At 52.7% G+C, this 21,660-nt stretch overlaps 1 protein-coding gene across 1 annotated transcript in view; it reads right to left on the bottom strand.

Moving 5' to 3' along the window:
- ABCA13 (ATP binding cassette subfamily A member 13) overlaps positions 1-21,660 on the bottom strand; it is a 394,379-nt gene that overhangs the window by 183,800 nt on the left and 188,919 nt on the right. The window contains exons 37-41 of the mRNA XM_047096975.1: positions 20,592-20,769; positions 18,742-18,960; positions 14,353-14,549; positions 9,689-9,846; positions 8,117-8,347 (exon numbers count right to left, since the gene is read on the bottom strand). Coding sequence (XP_046952931.1) covers positions 8,117-8,347; positions 9,689-9,846; positions 14,353-14,549; positions 18,742-18,960; positions 20,592-20,769 — 983 coding nt within the window. The remainder of the gene's footprint in view (positions 1-8,116; positions 8,348-9,688; positions 9,847-14,352; positions 14,550-18,741; positions 18,961-20,591; positions 20,770-21,660) is intronic.

Raw genomic sequence — 21,660 nt, 5'->3', positions numbered from 1 at the left:
CCCCTGGCTTTCACCGTGAGGGGAGAAAGAGCAGCAAATGGAGACTGTCCAGCCACCCCCAGGTCAGGACAGGAGCAGTGTCGCCCCACACCACGTGTGCACCTACAGCCGGGCCCCCTTGCAGAAACAGCCGATTCTAGGGCCAGGCGGGGAAATGCGCTTCGGGCGCCCAGAGCACCTGGTGACATCAGAACATAAGACACTGGAAGATCGTGGGGCTGTGTTAGGGCACAGAGTCAGCACGAAGGAGCGCCAGGGGCTAAAACTGGTAGGACCCTGGCACCCAAGCAAATTAGGATCGCAGCAAATTCTGGCTCACTGCATACGGTGATCCTTACCGATACAAATAAACAAACATGGTGAAGAAAAGCATTCCGTTTCTGTCTAATGCCAATGAAAAAGATGCAGGATGAGTTACAGAACAAGAGAAACCACCACCTGACTGATGTCATGGTCGTAACTGTTTCAGGCCAGGAACATGGGGGGAGGGGCAAAGCAGCGGGATGAAGACTGAGAATTTAAAGAGTCTTCAGGGGGTGCCCAGGTGGCTCAGTTGGTTAAGTGTCCAACTTCGGCTTGGGTCATGATCTCAGTCTTGTGAGTTCGAGCCCCATGTCGGGCTCTGTGCTGACAGCTCGGAGCCTGGAGGCTGCTTCTGATTCTGTGTCTCCTCCTCTCTCTGCCCAGCTCATGCTCTGTCTCTGTCTCTCAATAATAAAATAAATGTTTAAAAAAAATTTTTTTTAAATAGTCTTCAGGCGGGTGCCTGGGTGGCTCGGTCGGCTGAGCGTCCGACTTCAGCTCAGGTCATGGTCTCATGGTTCGCGAACGAGCCCCGCGTCGGGCTCTGCGCTGACAGCTCAGAGCCTGGAGCCGGTTTGGGATTCTCTGCCCCCCGCCCCTCTCTCTCTCTCTCTCTCCCTCTGCTCCTCCCCCATTCACATTCTCTCTCTCAAAACTAGATAAATAAACATATTTAAAAATCAAAAAAAAACGCACCACTAAGAATCACTCCATTTGCATGACATGAAAAGATTTTGCCTTGGCTTCCAAGCTGGCTGCAAAGGTACTTCCTGTGCACACCCAGGGGGCTCCAGCTCTCCCTGGTCCCCCACCATGCAAAGCAAACACACTCCACGCATGGTGGTTGTATGATCAGATTTGACATCTCAGCCTCACTGGCTTGGGGGTCTCTTTAGGGGCCATGAGTTACAAGGAATTTACTGCAGTTTAAAATGAAATCTGCTCAGGGTGCCTGGGTGGCTCAGTCGGTTAAGCATCTGACTTCGGCTCGGGTCACGATCTCACGGTTCATGGGTTCGAGCCTCATGTCGGGTTCTGTGTTGACAGCTGGGAGCCTGGAGCCTGCTTCTGATTCTGTGTCTTCCTCTCTCTCTGACCCTCTCCCATGCTCTCTCTCTCTCTCTCTCTCTCTCTCAAATATAAATAAACATTAAAAAAAGAAAAAGAAAATGAAATCTGCTCTCTAGCTACAGAGTCAGGAGCATCCCTGGACAGGCCCCCGTGCACCTGCTGTAAGTTGTCAGGCACCGCACAGGCGAACAAAGGGAAAGCATGTGCAGGGTGCTTATCCACACTGACTGTGGATCAATAACAGACACAAGACAAGAAAGTCGATACTTGCTTGCTGTAAGGAGACAAAATTGGTTGAGATAGATATTTTATAGACTCCATCAAACAAAAGAAAGTTTTTAAAAGGCTTAATCTTTTTTCAATTTAAGATCCCGTTCTCAAACAAGCCCACATAGGCTGTAATATTCTATCTTGTTAAATCTGTATTTCAGATGGTTGTTTATGGTTGCCCTTAAGACAGATGGTTTCTTTTTGAGCACCTGCGTGTGTGCAAGAGAAAAGAAAGACACATGAGCCTCTAACCGATACCTGTTAGCACCTATTATGTGCAAAGCATGTACTAAGTACGGCAGGTAGAAATCACTGCAGGAAATCGGAAAAGCACATGTAAAATGTCCCAAGTAATTGCACGACTGGTTCTGCTGCTTCCGGTTGGGCTTGTTTTTGGGGGATGAGAATCAAGGGGCCGGGTGGGGGGTGGGGGGATCTGGGGGAAAAACAAACAGCGGGTTGCAGAGAAGCAAGGTGCATGAAGGAATTACTCCCTGAAGCAGGCAGCAAGGATGGACTCCCTCCGTATCCAGATTTTGGTGATGGTCCCACGACCCCATGCCTTTGCCAAAATTTACCGAGTGGGTTTTCCTATATGCAACTTCAAAAATAAAGAATGGAAAAGAAAACAGGGCAAAGAGGAGACAGATTAAGACTTAAATTTCCAAAAGGTGCATCAAGGGGTATAGATAAGAATATTTTGGGGGCACCCAGTTGGCTCAGATGATGGAGGGTGTGGATCTTGAGGTTGTGAGTTTGAGCTCCATATTGGGTGTAGAGATTACTCAGAAATAAAAATCTTTTTTTTTTATTTTTATTTTTTTTTTAATTTTTTTTCAACGTTTATTTTATTTTTGGGACAGAGAGAGACAGAGCATGAACGGGGGAGGGGCAGAGAGAGAGGGAGACACAGAATCGGAAACAGGCTCCAGGCTCTGAGCCATCAGCCCAGAGCCCGACGCGGGGCTCGAACTCACGGACCACGAGATCATGACCTGGCTGAAGTCGGACGCTTAACCGACTGCGCCACCCAGGCGCCCCTAAAAATCTTTAAAAAGAATATTTTGTAGAATAAAGGGAAATACAAATCAGAAATAAGAATATTTAGGGAATTAGCATAAAAAGAATTTTCAGAGACCGCCTGGCTGGCTGAGTGGCAGAGTGTGTGACTCCCGATATCGGGGTTATAAGTTCGAGCCCCACATTGTGTGTAAAGATCAGTTTAGAATCTTTAGGGGTTCCTGGGTGGCTCAGTCTGTTAAGTGTCCGACTTCCGCTCAGGTCATGATCTCGCGGTTTGTGGGTTCGAGCCCCGCATCAGGCTCTGTGCTGACAGTTCAGAGCCTAGAGCCTGCTTTGGATTCTGTGTCTCCCTCTCTCTGTCCCTCCCCCCGCTCACACTCTTGTCTCTCTCTGAAAAATAAACATTAAAATTTGAAAACAAAGAATTTCTAGAAGCTGTGCTGTGATTAAATACCTATGATAACACTAAAAATACAGAAGGGCTAAAATACAGAAACGCTTACTTTCCAAATACCCCACAGCACGTGTATTCTGGATTTAAATGCAGTGAAAGTGATGCAGAGAAGTCCTCACCTTTGCATGACTTCCTGCGGTTTGTCACCTGTTCTGAGGGTTATCGCATTATCTGATCCAAACAGAAACGGTGTTGAGAACGTTAGGGAAGAAATTTCTATTTCATCGAGGAGAAGAATGGGGTTCCAGCCACACGCGGGCTGCTCCCCGACCCAGCTGCTCCTACCGCACTCAGGGCCTGCAGGACGAACTGTATCCTGGAGGCTTTTTTTTTTTTAATGTTTATTTATTTTGAGAGAGAAGAGTGAGGAGGGGAGGGGCAGAGAGAGAGAGACCCCCAAGCAGGCTTCGCACTGTGAATGCAGAGCCCAATGCGGGGCTCGATCTAATGAACTGTGAGATCATGACCTGAACCAAAACAGAATCGGATGCTCAACAGACTGAGGTGCCCCAGGAAGCCTTTTAAACAGAAATTAGGCAGCCATAGAAGCAAAGGTTATGGGGAAATGGATACCGCTTAAGATCGGTATCATTAGTTGGGGTAACTCCTGTTACAAAGCGACACAGGCCAGAAAATTTTAAACCTGACTTAAGATTCTGGGCATGGTGCCATGAGACTTCCTCCACAGTCTCCTCTCTCCAGGGTGGAGGACAGGGAAGGGGACAGACATCAGCCATGAAAGGAAGGACCCCCGGGCGGGGGAGGCCAGGCCAGGCTGTCAGTGAGTCAGGGTGTGGGAAGGAGGCACCCCACACACACACACAAAACCAGCTCCCAGCCCCGGAGCGGTCCACGGGCACGAAGGCCCCAGGGGAACTCACATCCAGGAGGGTGGCAGAAAGACCAACCAGCACCACCCAGCCCTCCAGCCCTTCCGAGGCTGGCTCCCTGGGCATTTCATGGGCATTTCAGGCTTTGCCAGGAGCCCCTTCCATCAACCCCACCCTGTGGCTCTCACAACTCCCAGGGACACATTCGGCCAATGGCCTGGAGAATGGATTCCAACCCGGGGCTCTGCGGTCCGGGTGCTGAGAAACTCCCTCGATTCAGTCCGAACCTTGGGGGCTGCCCTGGGGGACAGTCATCACCACCCCAGGGTGTAGGAAACTACGAGGACCTCGGTTTCCACTCCCACTAAACCCTGTCAGAAGGTGGGCATTCCTATTATGGAATGGGCAGCGGGTCCGCGGTGACAGAGGCCGCCTCACTGGCCCCTTGGGCCCCACAACTGACAGCTTTCTGTGGCTCGTGTAAGTCAATTTCCCATTGATTTGTCTAGCTTTTACTAAAACCACGCTTATAAAGGAGACGAGTGGCTTAAAGAAGATTCTGGCAGCTAAAATGAGCCCTACCAGCACGCACAAACGAGTAAAAGGCAGAGCTGACACCTTCTCTGCTCCAGAAGTCTCTGATTTAATCCAGGGCTGTGGCTGGAAATGCAGCCAGACCTGATCATTTGGCAGAAAAGGAAGGAGGGAGTGAGGGTGAGAGGGAGGGAGGGGAGGTAAGGATAGTGAGGAAGGGGTAGGGAGAAGAGGAGAAGAGGGTGGGGGGAGGAGAAAAAGGAGGGAGGGATGAAGGGATGGGGAGGAGGGAGGGGAGGGGGAGGAGGGAGGGGAAGAAGAGGGAGGGAAGGGGAGAGGGAGGGGAGGGGAGGAGGGAGGGGAGGAAGACTGAGGGGAGGAAGAGGGAGGGAAGGAAGAGGGGAGGGGAGGAGGTGAGGGGAAGAGAGGAAGGGAGGAGGGGAGGAAGAGAGAGGAAAGGAAGAGGGGAGGGGAGAAAGGAAGAGGAGAGAAGGAAGAGGGAGGGAAGGAAGAGGGGGGGGAAGGAAGAGGGGAGGGGAGAAGGGAGGGAAGGAAGAGGGAGGGAAGGAAGAGGGGAGGGAAGGAAGAGGGCAGGGGAGGAGAGGAAGGGAGGAGGGGAGGAAGAGGGGGGAAAGGAAGAGGGGAGGGGAGGAGGGAGGGAGGGAAGAGAGAAGGAAGGGAGGGACAGAAACACAAAGAAAAACACAGAAAAATTTTCTATATGCCATTTCTCTAAACATACATAATGATTAACAACACATTAAAAGCTAAGCGTCCACACGGAACATACCCCTCACCACTTTTCCCTGTGATGTCTGAATTCCTAAAACAGTCAAGCCAAGTGTTCCACAGAACCGCACTCTACCTAACGAGAACGGTCACAGGACGCGTCGGCTCTCCTACGTCACTGGCGACAGATGAGATGCCACTTCCACAAAGCTGGCTCTCCCTGCCATGTGTGTTCACCTGTGAATATGCAAGTGTACAGAAGCTGACCATGAACACTCGTTACAGCATCCGTAGGTGGGTTTGGTCCAAAAGGTGGGCCCATACCCGCTGAGCCTGAGGACCCCCTCGGCCTCGAACAAGACACCAGGCATCTGGTAACCACCCCCCCCCCCCCCGCCCCAGGGAGCCCGGGGATGCTGGGCCACAGACCCGCACAGCAAGTCTGGGCTCCACGGGCCACGCCCCCACCTTACAATGCAAAGGAAATTATTGTCGGTAAATCTCCCCGTGCTCATGTACAGCTGATGCCTTTCTTTCCCATTTCACTGAGAAAATAAAAGCAATTAGGAAAGACCAAAATAAAATTAAAACAAAGAACAAAAGAAATTTTTTTTCCTTTTTTTAAAAAATATTTATAATGTTTGTTTATTTATTTATTTATTTATTTATTGAGAGAGAAAGAGAGATGGAGAGCACAAGCAGGGCAGAGGCAGAGAGAGAGGGAGACACAGAATCCAAAGCAGGGTCCAGGCTCTGGGCTGTCAGCACAGACCCCCTCAGATCATGACCTGAGCCCAAGTCGGATGTTAACCTCCTGAGCCATGCTGGTGCCCATCTTTTTCCATTTCAAGCGACCCAAACCGGTAAGACGACTCTCAAAGGTGGTGGGTCCCTGCGTGTGCAGGAAAATAGTGACCGCAAAGTTCCCAACTATCACAACTACTAGCTCGCAGACACGGCAGCTGGCACGTTTCCCTGGAGCACGGATACGACTTCCTTCCATGACATTCCAAAGCTGTGACAATGATGTCACTCTCTGTGTTTCCACAGGCAGGAAGAACCTTTACCATTGCTGACTGGCTTGTTCTGAGCAGGAAGTGTTATGGCAAAGCCCTAGAATAACCAAGTAAGCCGCTGCAGTCATTCCATTTCAAAGATCAAAACCCCCAGCCTCACACGAGTAGAATGATGTACCCAAGGCCCTAGATATTGGAAGGAAAAGGATTTGGATTAGAACCGGCGGGGGCAGAGCTCACACCCTTTCCACTACGATGCTCTAGTCCCAGACGCTGGACGTATCTTTACAAGGGTCCTGCTCGCGGTTCGTTTAGAAAATATTGAGTTATACATACTACATATTAAAATATGGTAAATCTTAGGGCACCTGGGCGGCTCAGTCGGTTAAGCGTCCGACTTCAGCTCAGGTCACGACCTCACAGTCTGTGAGTTCGAGCCCCGCGTCAGGCTCTGTGTTGACAGCTGGGAGCCTGGAGCCTGCTTCGGATTCTGTGTCTCCCTCTCTCTGCCCCTCCCCTGCCCATGCTCTATCTCTCTCTGTCTCAAAAATAAATAAACATTAAAAAAAATTAAAAAAAAACAATATACGGTAAATCTTGTTACATTTTACCATCTTTTGTGACCATTTTATTCCAGACAAAAGTTGCTGCGGCCACTATCTACACTGATTCACACACACGTGGTTGCTGTTTCTGTCACGTTGCTAACCCAGCCCCCCGAATCCATTCTGAAACACAGCCCAAAGTTCAGGCTTTGACTTTCTTTTTTTTCTTTCCTAAGTTTGCTTATTTATTTGGTGGGCAGTGGGGGGAGGGGGGAGGGAGGAGAGCAAAGGAGAGGAAGAGAGAGAGAGAGAGAGAGAGAGAGAGAAGATCCCAAGCAGGCTACATGCTCAGCACAGAGCTTGACACTGGGCTGGATCAACCCCAGGACCCTGGGATCATGAGCTGAGCTGAAATCAAGAGTCAGAAGCTCATCCTACTGAGCCCCCCCAGGCACCCCAGCTCCGACGTTCTAGAAGTCACGATCTTTCCATTCTCGTGGTTCTGTAAGGTCTCTAATATTTCCGACTCTGAGTGCTGACTGCAAACCACAAACTTCATCAGCTCCTAGGACTATTCTTGCCTCACGAAGACAGAGGGCTCCGAGACTCTGCCCAGATTTCCCCTCTGCATCATGGATTTTCATTCTAATTCTGCAGCACTTTCTATAGATAATAAATGAGGGAAAATCACAACTCAGCTGAGGCTCACCGAGCTCCAGGTCCCAAAGCAAGGCTCGCCTTGGGTTCAGCTACACCCACGGCCATCCTGGAGGAAATGCCTGGGTCGGCCTCCCGCTGGTACAGAGAAACCACACTGAAAGGTGGACGTCAGCCAGCTCAGTCCCAAGTGACAGGAAGCGTAAGGAAAGTGACAGGAAAGTCCCAAGTGACTGGGGGGCAGCATGGGGCTCGCCGGGAGCCAGCAACGTCCGCGAGCCTGACCTTCTGCACATCTCCTCCTCTGCCCAGGGTGGGGCCATGGGCTTCCAAACAGAAGCAGGTCCACGGAGAAAGTCAGGGGGTCTCCAGATGAGGAGACAAGGCAAGCCACCCCCCGACTACTGACAAGAGTTCAGACATGTAACGACTCCGGAGTAAAGACATCAAAGCTCTCAAATCTAAAAATGCGGATTTTCCCTAAAGAACGATAGTGACCCATGGGCGTGCTCCGGTCCATATTGGCTTACGTGGTGTGTGGCACTGATCAGACCCTGGAAACAATAAATCGGCCATGTTCTCCGTCACGCGCCCTCCCCGCTGCCTTACCCCCGCCTCACCACCGACGCAGGGTGGCAAACCAAACGTAGTCAGTTAAAAGCGCACCTGACCGGCTGAACGTACCTCTTCCAGTGTGGCGTCTGAAATCCCGAAGCCGGTCAGATGCAGATGGTCGAGGCTCTGCTCCAGGGTCTGGAACAGCCCTTTGAAGCAGGCTCTGTCCGCATCCTTGGGAATGCCGTAGACCAGCTCAGCCCCGCTGCTGTCTTTGAGGAAGGCTTGAGGGATGTAGGTCTGGATCAGAGACGTGGCACGAGCGACGTGCTTCAGGTCATCGGTCTCTGGAGCAGAAGGCTGGCCGTCCCACAGGGGGGGCGAGAAAACGGCAAGGCTCGTTAATCCAAAAATACCAACTTTACGTCGTTGGAGGTCACGTGTGAAATTCCAATTCAAAGCAGCGACGTCGAGAAATATCACTTAAGCCACGGGCATTTCTAGGACACGGTGTACTTCTTCTTTTTATTTATTTAAGTTTATTTTATTTTTGAGAGAGAGAGAGAGAGAGAGAGAGAGAGAATCCCAAGCAGTCTCCACGCCGTCAGTGCATAGCCCGACATGGGGCTCAAACCCACAAACCATAAGATCATGAGCTGAGCAGAAACCAAGAGTTGGATGTGTAACCGACCAAGCCACCCAGGCTCCCCTGTACTTCTTCCTTTTTAAAAATAAATCTCTGGTGGTAATTCCAACAAGGTGAGACCCGCACGCCCATCTTGGCCGTGGTCACCAGGCTCCTCGGACAGGCCTGGGGAGGGCTATACGCACACGGGCCCCCTGAGCCTGGGGACAATCCTAGCAAGGGGACTACAGGATACAGGGCTGGGTCTCAGTCGCTTAAGTGTCCAACTTTGGCTCAGGTCATGATCTCACAGTTCACGGGTTTGAGCCCAGTGTGGGGCTCTGTGCTGACAGTTCAGAGCCTGGAGCCTGCTTCGGATTCTGTGTCTCCCCGTCTCTCTGCCCCTCCCCTGCTCACTCTCTGTCTCTCTCTCGCTCTCAACTCTCAAAAATAAATAAACATTTAAAAAAATAAGAAGAAAAATATTTGTAGAGCATCTGGGCTACGATACTGCCTGGCCAGACCCAGCGGATGCTGTTACCAATCAGGTGCTTTTGAGCTTCATCTGATGCCTCTGTCAGTGCAAATGCACTGGGGTCACAGGGGCTAATTACTCCACTCAGCCCTGGGGGATTTCTTCTGGCATCCGGGCCGCTGTGCACAGAGACTTCCACTCAATTACCGACTCCCTCTCCAGTCCACCCATAACACGGTAAGTCCCTGTCCGGGGCCACCAGGAAACGCAGTCTGCAGCTCAGTGCCCCCCTTTCCCGACCACCAGGAGCCCACAGCAGACCCCCACCCTGCCGGCTCCTGAGCATGCTGTGCACACACCACAGTGACCATGTTTTCGTTCTCAGGTACACCCTTTCCTCCACATGTACCGAGACCCCAAGGCCCTCAGGCCTCCCTTCATAGGACAGCAGCATTACGGGCAACACTGAACTCAGAATCAATATTCGTTCAGTTGATTTGAGTCCAAAGTGTAAAACTGTCACAGGACAGCCGAATTTGTCTCCTCTGCCCCACACAGGAAGGGCATTTCTCCCGCACACCTAGGTCACTGTGCGTCATACCTGCTTGCTGAGCGTCAGGCTGAGTCCCTGGCCGTAAGCCTGGGTCAGGCAGAAGGGGGGACCGCAGCAGCGGAGCCGGCCATGCTGCAGGAGGGCCACACGGTCACCGAGCGCCTCAGCCTCATCCAGGTGGTGGGTCGTGAAGATGATGGTCCGACCTGCGTCCCAAGGCAGGGGCGTCAGAACGGGCACCAGGAAGGCCCCCAGGGGATCCCGGACACGATTGAAAGCCCATCACTAATTTTTTTGATGTTTGTTTTTATTTCATGTTTATTTTTGAGACAGAGAGAGACAGAGCTTGAGCAGGGGAGGGGCAGAGAGAGAGAGAGAGAGAGACAGAATCTGAAGCAGGCTCCAGGCTCCGAGCTCTCAGCACAGAGCCGGACGTGGGGGTCAAACCCACAAACCGTGAGACCATGACCTGAGCCGAAGTTGAACGCTCAAGCAACTGAGCCACCCAGGAACCCTGAGTTGATGTTTTTTAATAAAGCAGAAAGATGAAAAGACTAGTCTCCCCAATTCATTAAATAAATAAATAAATAAAGGCATCCAAAAGGAAACCATGAAATGTAGACCCCAGCGCAACAGGTGGGTGCCGTGACCGCCCTCACCACAGCTGTGTCCCAGTGTCCCAAAGATCAAGGCCAACCTCCCATCCAGAGGTCCTTCGAGGTTACTAAAAGTTGCTCAGTCCCTGATCTGGGATTCGGGGCCGGTTAGACCCTGGGATTAGTGCAACCTACACTTGGGGTGATGCATACCCACACCAGACAATGGTCTAAAAATAAACGTCAAACAGAACTTACATTCCAAAAAAAATAACAGTATATTAAGTCCAGAGATATTGATTTTCGACCCAGGATGGTCTCTCAGGGGATAAGAAGACACACCCCCCAAACTGCAAAGCATTACTTTATAAGATGCTGCTTTCCTGTCTCTCATGGATTCCGTGGTATGTTCCATGCCCCTCCTTCCAAAAGTGGTATCCCCCACCTCCACCTCCTCTTGTCTATTTTAAATTTGTCTTTTTTTTTTAACATTTATTCATTTTTGAGAAACAGAGACACAGATCGTGAGCAGGAGAGGGGCAGAGAGAGAGGGAGACACAGAATCCGAACCAGGCTCCAGGCTCCGAGCTGTCAGCACAGAGCCCGACGCGGGGCTCGAACTCACGGACCGTGAGATCATGACCTGAGCCGAGGTCTGGCGCTCAACCAACTGAGCCACCCAGGTGCCCCTCATGTGCTTTTATTCTTAAAAAAAAAAAAATTGTTTAAATGTTTTATTCAGTTTGAGAGAGAGAGAGAGAGTATGAGCAGGGGAGGGGCAGAGAGAGAGGAAGACACAGCATCCGAAGCAGGCTCCAGGGCCCGAGCTGTCAGCACAGAGCCCGACGCAGGGCTCGATCCCACAGACTGTGAGATCATGACCTGAACCAAAGTCTGATGCTTAATCTATTGAGCCATCCAGGTGCCCCTCCTCTTGTCTATTTTAATGATAGTAACGAGAAGCTCACTGACCGAGCACCCAAGGACCAGATATGGAGCCACACGCTTATGTCCACAGTACACTTACTTCTCCCAAAACCCTACAGGCGGAAACACTCACACACACAGGAATGTGATCGTTTCTCCAGGGTCATGTGCAGCGAGAGTGTGAGTCGGAGAATTTGGTAGTTCCGTGCTAATTTGTCCAGGCATCCTGTCCTTCCTCATTCTTCCAAGGGAGCCCAGGAAGGCAGGGAACACACGGATAAAGCCCCAGGCCAACCGAGCCCTGCAGGTGCTGGTGTGCAGGCGGAAAAGCCTCTTTCTACTCAGCAGGGAACAACTGTTTTTGTTCAGTCCTTACATCTGCTTCACAAAGCTACAGCACGGTCACCCGGGAGTGTGGGGCTCTTTCCAGAATCAGCGATCCATTCTGATTCCTGAGCACATGTTTTCCTAGAGGGACCACCTAACTCAGCTGCTTACCTCTCACTACCCTGAGTCAGAGCGGCCCTCCTTTGAGACGAAACAGCCAGCCCTCTGGGTCTCCTTTTTGGAGACAGAAATCACTGCTCGCCGACCAAGGACAGTGAGAAAACAAGTAAGTTATAACAACAGGATGGGACATTCTATCGCATCGGCTTTCTGTCCAGAGATACCGTTGTGTTCATGACTCAACCCTGGAAGATTCCATCTCTAGTTTTTAAAGTGCGGGAGAACAGCAGCCTTGCTAGCTGATGCATACCGCAACTCACGCTTTCGGGGACGATGGAAGCTGTGTGCTGGTCGGCTGCTCGCACATCTTCTTCATCAGCCCCAACTCAGGAGTAGCAGGGAAATGACTTAGTGCAATTTATTTTTTTTTTCAACGTTTATTTATTTTTTTTTGGGACAGAGAGAGACAGAGCATGAACGGGGGAGGGGCAGAGAGGGAGACACAGAATCGGAAACAGGCTCCAGGCTCCGAGCCATCAGCCCGGAGCCCGACGCGGGGCTCGAACTCACGGACCGCGAGATCGTGACCTGGCTGAAGTCGGACGCTTAACCGACTGCGCCACCCAGGCGCCCCATTGTGCAGTTTAAATTAGCCTTATCTCGAGGAGCCTGGGGGCTCAGGCGTTTGAGCGTCTGACTTCGGTTCTGGTCAATATCTCACAGTTCGTGAGTTCGAGCCCCGTGTTGGGCTCTGTGCTGACAGCTCAGAGCCTGGAGCCTGTTTCGGGTTCTGTGTCTCCCTCTCTCTCTGCCCCTCCCCCATTCACGCTCTGTCTCTCTCTCAACAATAAATGAATATTAATAAATTAATTAATTAGCTTTATCTCAGTTTCCTCCTTCCCTTAAGTGGGGCTCAGGGTCTCTGGCACAGAGGTTCAGGGGCTCCCATTTTATGGGCAAGGGTCAGGATCTCTTTTGCTGTGGTCTCCGGATGACCCTGGAAGCTTAGGCGAGGCCCAGAAAGGGTCAGGTCAGAGCACAGAGCGTTCCCCGATCTCTGGGCCTCTGCCCTGCTGACGCAGTCATAATCTCTGACAGACGTGTCTCCCCCTCAGTGCCAAAGCCTGGCACCCGTGAATGTGTGGGATGTGGACCATGGGCGCCTCCCTGGCCCCAGCGCTCCGCTGGGCCTCCAAAACAGCAGTGAGGCTGCAGGAGGTCAGATGAGCCCAAGCCACTGACACAGCCTCACCCCCCTCCCGGGTCACCCTCTGATGGTACAGCCCCACCCCATCCCAGGCCCACACCCAGAAGGGAACAGAAAGCCACCATCTGCTCATTCCATTTCCCTGCTTCTTCTCTGTCTTCTGCATCCACACCCCCCCCCTATGTTTCTGGAACCAAAAGGAATAGGATTGTTATTTCATGTTTCCTTAGCGAGCCCAGCCTTAGGATGAAGTATCTTTCCTTCCTGAGGAGACACGTGATGGCCTGGGTCCTCTGGGCGCGGCCTTCTGAGTGCTAAGAATACAGGGTTTCTTTCTGGTTCCTTCTCTGTGTCTTTCCTTTTTTTTTTTTTTTAATTGATTTATTTATTTTGAGAGAGAACGCAAGCGAGTGGGGGTGGGGCAGAGAGAGAGAGAGAGAGACGCAGAATCCCAAGCAGGCTCCAGGCCCCGAGCCATCAGCACAGAGCCTGACACGGGGCTCGAACCCACGAATCGTGGGATCATGACCTGAGCCGAAGTCGGACGCTTCAGCGCCTGAGCCCCCCCAGGTGCCCCCGCTCTGTGTATTTCTTAAGCAGCAAATCTTAATCTCCCCCAGGGAGGAGAAGGCTCAGGTCAAGTCAGGTCTTGTACTCAAAAGGGAAGAGAGAAAAGCAAAGCAGAGTTTCTCCAGACTCCATAGTCACAAGCTAAGTCACCCTGTTCCCCTGCTTCCTTCCCGACTGGTGTGTTTCTGTGTGAAAGACCGGGACAATGCTCCGAGGCTATCAGGATCACAGGAGTCCCAGGTGGGGAGTGAGTATCTGCCCATCCCACGCCCTAAACTGGAAACCCAGGACAAAACAGGTGATACAGGGACCCCTCAGCCCGGAGTCCCCAGCCACCCGGGCTCCCCAAGCCCCCTCTATAGCTATGAGCAAACCCCATGCCCATCTCTGCATACCCCGGTTTCCTCACCCGAGGAAAGGAGGGCTCATCCTACGTCACAGCAAGGACACCTGCTCTAATCACCTAGGATTCCACGATGGCACACAATTCAGAGGAGCTCAATTTTCTTTTTATAGAGAGAAAGAGACAGAGCAGGTGGGGGAGGAGAGGGACAGAGACAGAATCCCAGGCAGGCTCTACGCCCAGTGCAGAGCCCGACGCAGGGTTCCATCCCACAACCTGGGATCATGACTTGAGCCAAAATCAAGAGTTGGTCGTTCAACCGACTGAGCCCCCCAGGCGCCCCGAGAGGAGTACAGTCTTCATTGAAATCACATACAGCCTGCATTGATAACCCCATCGCGAAGTCAGTTGGGAAGATGGGACTCAAAGGAAGTGATCCCAGGCACTACAGAGACGCCATATCACAGACAGATCTCTGTCGGCTCTCGTGACAGCTGCTTCTTCTGGAAAAGGTCATGATTCCCCCCGGGGGGGACGACTCGGCCCCTCACAGAAGAAGGCCTTCCTTGCTCTGCCTGCGCCACAGCGTCCCTGGAAGACAGCGCCACGGCCCCGTTCCTACCTTCTCGGTACTTGAGGAGAATGTCCCAGATGCTGCGGCGGGAGCAGGGGTCCACCCCGCTGGTCGGCTCATCCAGAACCACGGTCCCCGACCCACCGATGAAGGCGATGCCGATGGCCAGCTTCCTCTTCATGCCTCCGGAGAGCACGCGGGTCTGTTTGTGCCGATGTGGCGTTAACTCCACGTCCCGCAGGGTTCTGAAACAAGAGCGGAGCCCTCACTCTTCCCCCTCGACACCTCGCAGCTCCACTGCGGACGGCACCCCACAAACGAAGACAAGCAAGGACGCGGAGGAGGCCTGGAAGCATCGTGCGCTCCAGAGTCCGGACGCGGAGGCACCAGCCTTCCTGAGGCTCTGGGGAAATCACGCCCGACGGGCCCCATGCAAGGCCTGCCCAGCAGGGGTCCATCAAGTACCGTCTTCAGGAGAGACTCGTCTCCTCTCCGGACAAGGTATCTCTCTTCATGTCACCGTGCCCTCTGCCGAGGGGCCAGCATTTCCACCAGAGCGTGCACTGCTGGGGTCAGAAGGAGCAAAGCGGAGGTCCCACTCCACCATGCACCACAGGGTGGTCCGGGGAAGGCCTCTGAGTCGGGGCCCCCCGGCCCCACGTCAGTATCCACCTGCCTTCCTGACTCAGGAGTCGGGAAGTTCCCATGAAATGCCACAAGCTAAGTATGAACTGTCAGAGTCCATTCGTGTGAGGGTCAGCCGTCGATGCCCTCCCACGGGGCTCCGGATCCCAGACGCCCGGGGCCCGGAAGGCCTCCCCCTGCAAAGTTTCACCTCCTTCTGCGGTCTCCTCTTTCCCCCTCCGCCGTGGCACCCTATTAACTCGGCAGACACTCACCCCCTCCTCACCTTCTTCCATCGTGTTTTTTCTTCCCCAAGCCTGGCCCCAGCCCAAGGATTCCCTGCCCGCTAAGCTGCGAGCATCCTTCCCACTCCCAGCTCGCCAGCATGAGTCAGACAGGAGGCTGGATGCCAGAGGAATCATAAGGGTTCCGCACAGTTGAGCAAGAACCATCCGGTTCTAGGAAGTTCCAGAAGCCTAAGCAAAGACACTTGGGTGAAACCCCAAGGATCTGCTTGTCAGATGCTTAAGTAAATGTGTCCTGTCTGTGTCATTATTTACAACCTTTCCATCCTGGCCCGGAAAGAGCTCACGTAGCTCCCCAGGGCAGGATACAGAGCATTTTCCGCAGATAACAATCTTGACCGTCTGTCACCAATTAGACGTGGCCCACCGACATGGCCCCACCTGGGTGATTCCAATACAGCTGTTAAACCCAACTCAGGCATGTTGACCAGAGATCAATCAGCTCAGAAAACAAATAGAAAGATGCCAGCTGTCCCCAAGCAGGTCTCCTCAAGAACGTTGTGACATTAAACCTCAAACCCTTCCATCACCTTGACCTGAACCTGATTCCACCCACTCACAGCCAGCTGCACCCGGGACCTTGTCGTTCCAGAAACCACAGTCCTCCAGAGGTCAATGGCCCGCATCCCCCTCTGTCCATCACATCCCTTTTCCCAGCTAGTCCCGGCCTCTGGCAGTCACTCAACCCCACAAGGCTCAGCTGCCCACTGTCCCCCACTCACGCAGGGCCCTCCCTCCCTCCAAGAGTGATGTCCCCTTGTAACGACTGGGTGGCTCCGTCAGTTGAGGGTCCGACTCTTGATCTCAGCTCAGGTCATAATTCCAGGTTCGTGGGTTCCAGCCCTGTCAGGCTTTGCATTAACAGTATGGAGTCTGCTTGGGATTCTTCCTCCCTCTCTCTCTCTCTCTCTCTCTCTCTCTCTCTCTTCCACTCTCCCCTCCACCACCTGCCCTCAAATAAATAAACTCCTGTTGAGGTCACCAACAACCTCCACACCCGAAATCCACAGGTCGCCCCTCAGCCTTCGTTGGACCTGACCCTCAATAGCATCTGATGCACTTGACCAAGCCCCTCCTTAGTGGACTTGTCTTCCCCTTCCCAACCGGTCTCTCCGTCCCGCCCCCTGGGTGGTCCTGCTCATCTGTCCATTGTCTCCACACTGTGTCCACTGCCACCTGCCCAGCGCCCAGTCCTTTGTCCTCCCTTATCTACCTGCACACAAGACCTTGACGACCTCACCACCCTCAAACACCTGGGGCCCCACGGTGTGGGCCAGAACTCCAAGAGCCCCATAGCGACATCTCCCTGACTGAAGTCCTGATCAAGTTCCTCTTCTGACTTCTTGATGTCCAATCAAGGGCAAATCAAGGGCAAAACAGTTGAGACCCGACATCCTGACAGATACGCACTCGGAAGATTCTCCCAGGGATCCCGCCTCCCTTGATTCCCATCTTAACAATCCTGTGCGTCAAGGGAATCAGGTGGTGCCGCCGGACCCAGTTCGGGGTGTGCTGGCTCTAAACCCCGTGTCTTCAGTTTCCACTCCCTCTAATCGGGAGCTGCTGTCCTAAAACGTGATCTCACACAGATTGCTTTTGTACAAATCGGCCTGGTTGCTAGGTAACACGCAGCAAACAGATAACTGTTAAGGTCGCCTATGTCCAAAAAAAAAAAAAGATGAAGTCCAAGTAGCACTTGATTTAAACCCGATCATAATCACAGAGTTTGCCGTGACACGGAGCACGTGCCATTTTTTAAAATTAGAATAGGTGGTGACTTGTCCTTTTTTTTTAAATCTAGGTCGTACGGACCCAATCGGCCATTCACAGCCATCCCTCGCGAAGTGCCCGCTCAAATTCAAGACAGGCTTGCGGCACACAAAACACACGCTCTCCCCGCGCGTCCGAGCCTCCACGGCTCGGCATGGCCCTGAGAGCACATATTTAAGCCCCTGTCCCCTGCATGCACTGCCTGAGCATCCCCTCAGACCCCTGGGATCTCCTAATGGGCGTCTGAAATGCAACACTAGAAATGTGCCTGCGAACCCCCTTTCTCCCCTCAGCAAATGTCCGCTTCCCACAGATCTGCACCCCAGACTGTGTGGCAGGGCAACCGGCCCGAGGGACAGGCAACATAGCTCTGCTGCAGCCACGCCCCAGGCCATGTTCTGGCTTCCCCAGCCCGGAAGCTGAGCCCCGTCCCCGTCTCCGGGAGACACTCTGTAGCAAGCTGCCCGCAGGTGACCGCAGCAGTGCCCGGCACAGAAGGTGTTAAACGCAGTGCCGCAGGGGCTCTGGTGTCAGACACGTCCCGCCCCCCCAACTCACTCCTGTAAGATGCACTCATGATTTTACCTCCTTCCCAAGTCGGCCCTCTCCTTTTCCAGGAACAACGCCACATTCCGCCTGCCTGAGCAGAGGCCGGAACTGCTGGGGACATCCCCCCCACCTCACCCGACGTCTGGTGAGAGCCCCTCCTGCCAGCTCAGCACCCGTGACTCTTCTGGCCTCACTTGCTCTCAGAGCAGGAGCCCTGACTCGCCTCCTGAACTAGGCCACCCGGCCCAGTCCAGCTCCTGATTTCAGCTCGGCTCCCGATCTTGCGGTTTGTGAGATTGAGCCCCTGGCAGCACAGAACCTGCTTGGGATCCTCTCCCCACTCTCTCTGCCCCATCCCCCACTCTCTCTCGCTCTGTCTCTCGAAATAAATAAACTTTACCGTCCACCTGGCTGCTGTCCATGACTCAGGCTGCTGTCCCCGCTCCCACCTGTCCTTCTGAGCTCATCCCCGAGACACCGCTTTGATTTCCCACCAGGGACCTCCGGTTCCTCCCTCTTTCCTCTGGTCCAGGGAGATCGGAAATGCATTCAGCCATCCACCGGACTCCTCCCTCCCCACCCTGGACATCCCGCTGGTCCACACAGTCTGCTCCTTCCGACATTGAACAGTCTTCAGTTCTGGGACTTCTTCTCTCCCCCTTGACTCGCTCTGCCACCCCTCAGGCTGCCACGGTCCCCCGCTCAAAGCGGCCTCTGTCCCCGGCCTTCCCCAGGGCTGTGCTCTCTGCCCTGGGGCCGCAGGACAAGTCTACCAGAGCGGCAGCTGCTGGCCCTCCCCTGCCCATGTGCACCTGCTTGTGTGAAGAAGTCTGACCCCCTTTAGCAGGACCAGCTGGGCCCCAGGAGCTAGTTCTTGGCCCACCCCCCATTCTTTCACTTCAGGACACACACCCGGCCCCGTGCTCCAGACACAAACCTTCCATGCGCAGCCTCGGCCACACGTTCCCACGTGGGCTCACCCATCTAGACCCCAAGGACAGGCCAAGTCAAGTTCAGAGTCCTCCCTGAGAAGCCTTCTTTGGAATTTCCAGTGCTGGCGGCTGTGTCCTAACTCCACAGTTAAAGACAATTTGCTAGCTCTCCTCTTCTCATAAGCAAAGACACCAAAGGTACTTTTAAAGCACCTCTTTGTACACCCGTCACTACCAAAGACACGGCGGGCGCTAACCTGTTGACCTGTTGGCACAGCTCCTTCCGGGTCCACTGTGGCGCCTTGATGGAAGCAAAGAGGACCAGGTGCTCCAGGACGGTGAGGTTGTCAAATAGGACGTCCCGCTGAAGACACACCCCGAGCTCCCTTCTGATGGCAGACAAGTCTGTCTGCAGGTTCCTGCCATTGACGGTGATGGTTCCGGAAGTGGGCGGGTGGAGCCCCGTCAGCATGGATCTGCCGGAGACGACAAATCAGCAGAGGACCCAGGAGCCCGCTGCTCCCGATGCCAGCAACCCAGAGGGATGCGGGGCGACCGTCCAAGGACCCGCTTTTACACAATGACAAGCCGGAAGGAGCTTAGCAGGATGGGTGGCTTAATCTCGGAGCCGTGGGCTTATGATGATGTTTATACTCCCCTAAACGTGCTGATCATAGACATTCTAGTGGCATGGGAGCTTAAGACGGTAAAATCCGGCTTTGTTTTACAGACACAGAAACCAGGGAAGGAGATGGCGTGTTTCCTTAAGTCCTCCTGAGTAGAGACACAAGCCTAGTGGAATGCAAGCCTGGACGTGCAACTCCGTGGCCGGGCGCTCCTGGCTTCTCTCAGGTGCACTGTCCACGTCAAATCAGGAAGTTCGCCTGTGTGGCCTCCTCGAAGGGAGCCCGAGGACTGCCTGGCTCTGCTGCTTTATCTCAGAAAGTGTATTATTTAGGTTTTAGACTATTTCCACATCTCTGAGAAATTATACAGGGGTGCCAGGGTGGCTCAGTCGGTTAAGCGTCTGACCCTTAAGCTCGGCTCAGGTCATCATCTCACCGTGAGCTTGAGCCCCACATCGGGCTCTGCACTGATGGTGTGGAGCCTGCCTGGGATTCTCTCTCTCTCTCTCTCTCTCTCTCTCTCTCTCATCTGTTCCTCCCCATACACGTGCTTTCTGTCTATCTCTCAAAATACATAAATAAACTTAAAAGAAAGAAAAAAGTGTACTCCCAAAGCTGGCTTTCTGACTCATTCTCTGCAGAATGCCTACTTTTCCAGTCTGAAAACCCTACAAGAACGCTCAGTGGGATCTCCGGCTCTATTTCACAATCCAAGCCAAGAGGAAAACTTTTCCTTGTTTCTCTATTTTTAATTGAAATTTCTGAAGCTTTCTACATGTTACTTTGCCACGTTTCTTAGGAAGTTCAAAGCAAATAATACTTTTCACGTTTAACTAAGTGCACGTTAGTCATATGAAAACAGAACCGAGAGAAATGTCCTTATTCCTGGGACAAGTTTGACCATGTTGGGGCTTTTCCCGGGACGAGACCCGTTTCTGCAGGCAGCTCAGGGCTGCTGCGTGAGCCCCACGCTTTTGAGTTCGTTTTTCCTCTGGGATTCCACAATTTGATTCTTTAATCAAACCTGGAGCCATTGGACCCCAAACCAAACACCAAGCCTTCACAAAAAAAAGCCCAAGCACACAAAAAACAGAACATGAAAAAAGAAATACTCAGCTGGTTAAAACATTTGCAGACTTCGTCCCAAGTTTCATCTTCCCATAGATACGCGAACAAACTTAAGCGTAGCGATAAGATGGGAAGCGTCGTAGGACGCTCAAAGACTAAAGTAAAACCACGATGTGTTACGTGTAGGGGATAAAAGACTTCGGGGTCTTTTCAGGGGTAAAGGGGTAAAACCCCATCTGCCCCCAGCCGAGGGCGGCTGCTGTGCACTCCCCACTAGCTGTCTGTCCCAGAGCACACAGAGACTCCGTCTCAAAACCAAAAGGAAGAAAAGAAACCTAAGCTTCCTGTCTCACAGGTAAACGGACATTTTTTAGAATCAAACCCGCATTTGACGAGGCTGAAAGGACACGCACATGACTGTGGTTTTCCCGGCACCGTTGGTCCCCAGCAGGGCAGAGATCTGGCCTCTGTGGAAGGTGAGGGTCAGGTCTCGGACGGCCGCCTTGTGGCGCTCATATTCCTTGGTCACAGACAGCAGGGCGACGCCCGGGGGACCTCCTGGCTTTCCCTCCCCGATCGGCAGCGAGGACCCTGAGGAGAAGAGGCAGATTCAGCCTGGAGGACTCCCAGTGGTGCTCATGCTTACGAATTCAGTCGTCTGCCGTGGATTCGAATTAGAGCTCCGTGGAACACGCACAACTCAAACACCCTTCCTTACCAAAAGCAAGAGGCAAATTACATAATGGCCTCAATTAAATGGCGTGGCTGATGACAGACTTTTGTGCCCTTCTGTTATGAATCTCGTAAGAGGAGAAAAAGGAACACACACACACGCAATTTGTACGTATGCAGAGGGAAAATCACAGGCAGGTTACGCACCAAAGTGCCCATGAGTGATAGTCTGTTGTGGTGTGGTACGTTCCAAATGTCCTCAAAGATTCCTATTTGACTTGTGTAGTCAGAAAAATAAAAAAAAGAAAAAAGGTTATGGGGGCACCTGGGTGGCTTACTGGATTAAGTGTCCGACTTTGGCTCAGGTCATGATCTCATGGATCAAGGGTTCGAGCCCTGCGTCGGGCTCTGTGCTGACAGCTCAGAGCCTGGAGCCTGCTTCGGATTCTGTGTCTCCCTCTCTCTCTGCCCCTCCCCTGCTTGCGCTCTGTCTCTCTCTCACTCAAAAATAAACATTAAAAATCTAAAAACAAAAAAAAAAAGAAAAGAAAAAATGTTATCTTACAACATTGACTTGTGGTATAAAACTATCATGATGGGAGCCTGTATATCTGTAAATTGCCCCTGAAGTCATGCTTCTGTGGAAGGGGGATAAGGGGAGCCCAGATGGACGGGGGTCCTGCCCTCACCACTGGGAAGCACGCTCCTTGCCTTGACAGGGCAGTGATGGTCCTCCTCTCAGTCATGACGAATAAGCTAGCGTGTGTGAAACACTCTGCAATTTCTACAGCACACTACACCTGATGGCTG

Source organism: Lynx rufus, unplaced genomic scaffold (assembly GCF_022079265.1).
Source record: "Lynx rufus isolate CCGP_SWC_20201006 ecotype Redwood Valley unplaced genomic scaffold, mLynRuf1.p SCAF_4, whole genome shotgun sequence".
Taxonomy (NCBI): Eukaryota; Metazoa; Chordata; class Mammalia; order Carnivora; family Felidae; genus Lynx; species Lynx rufus.
This window is presented reverse-complemented; position numbering and strand designations above follow the sequence as displayed.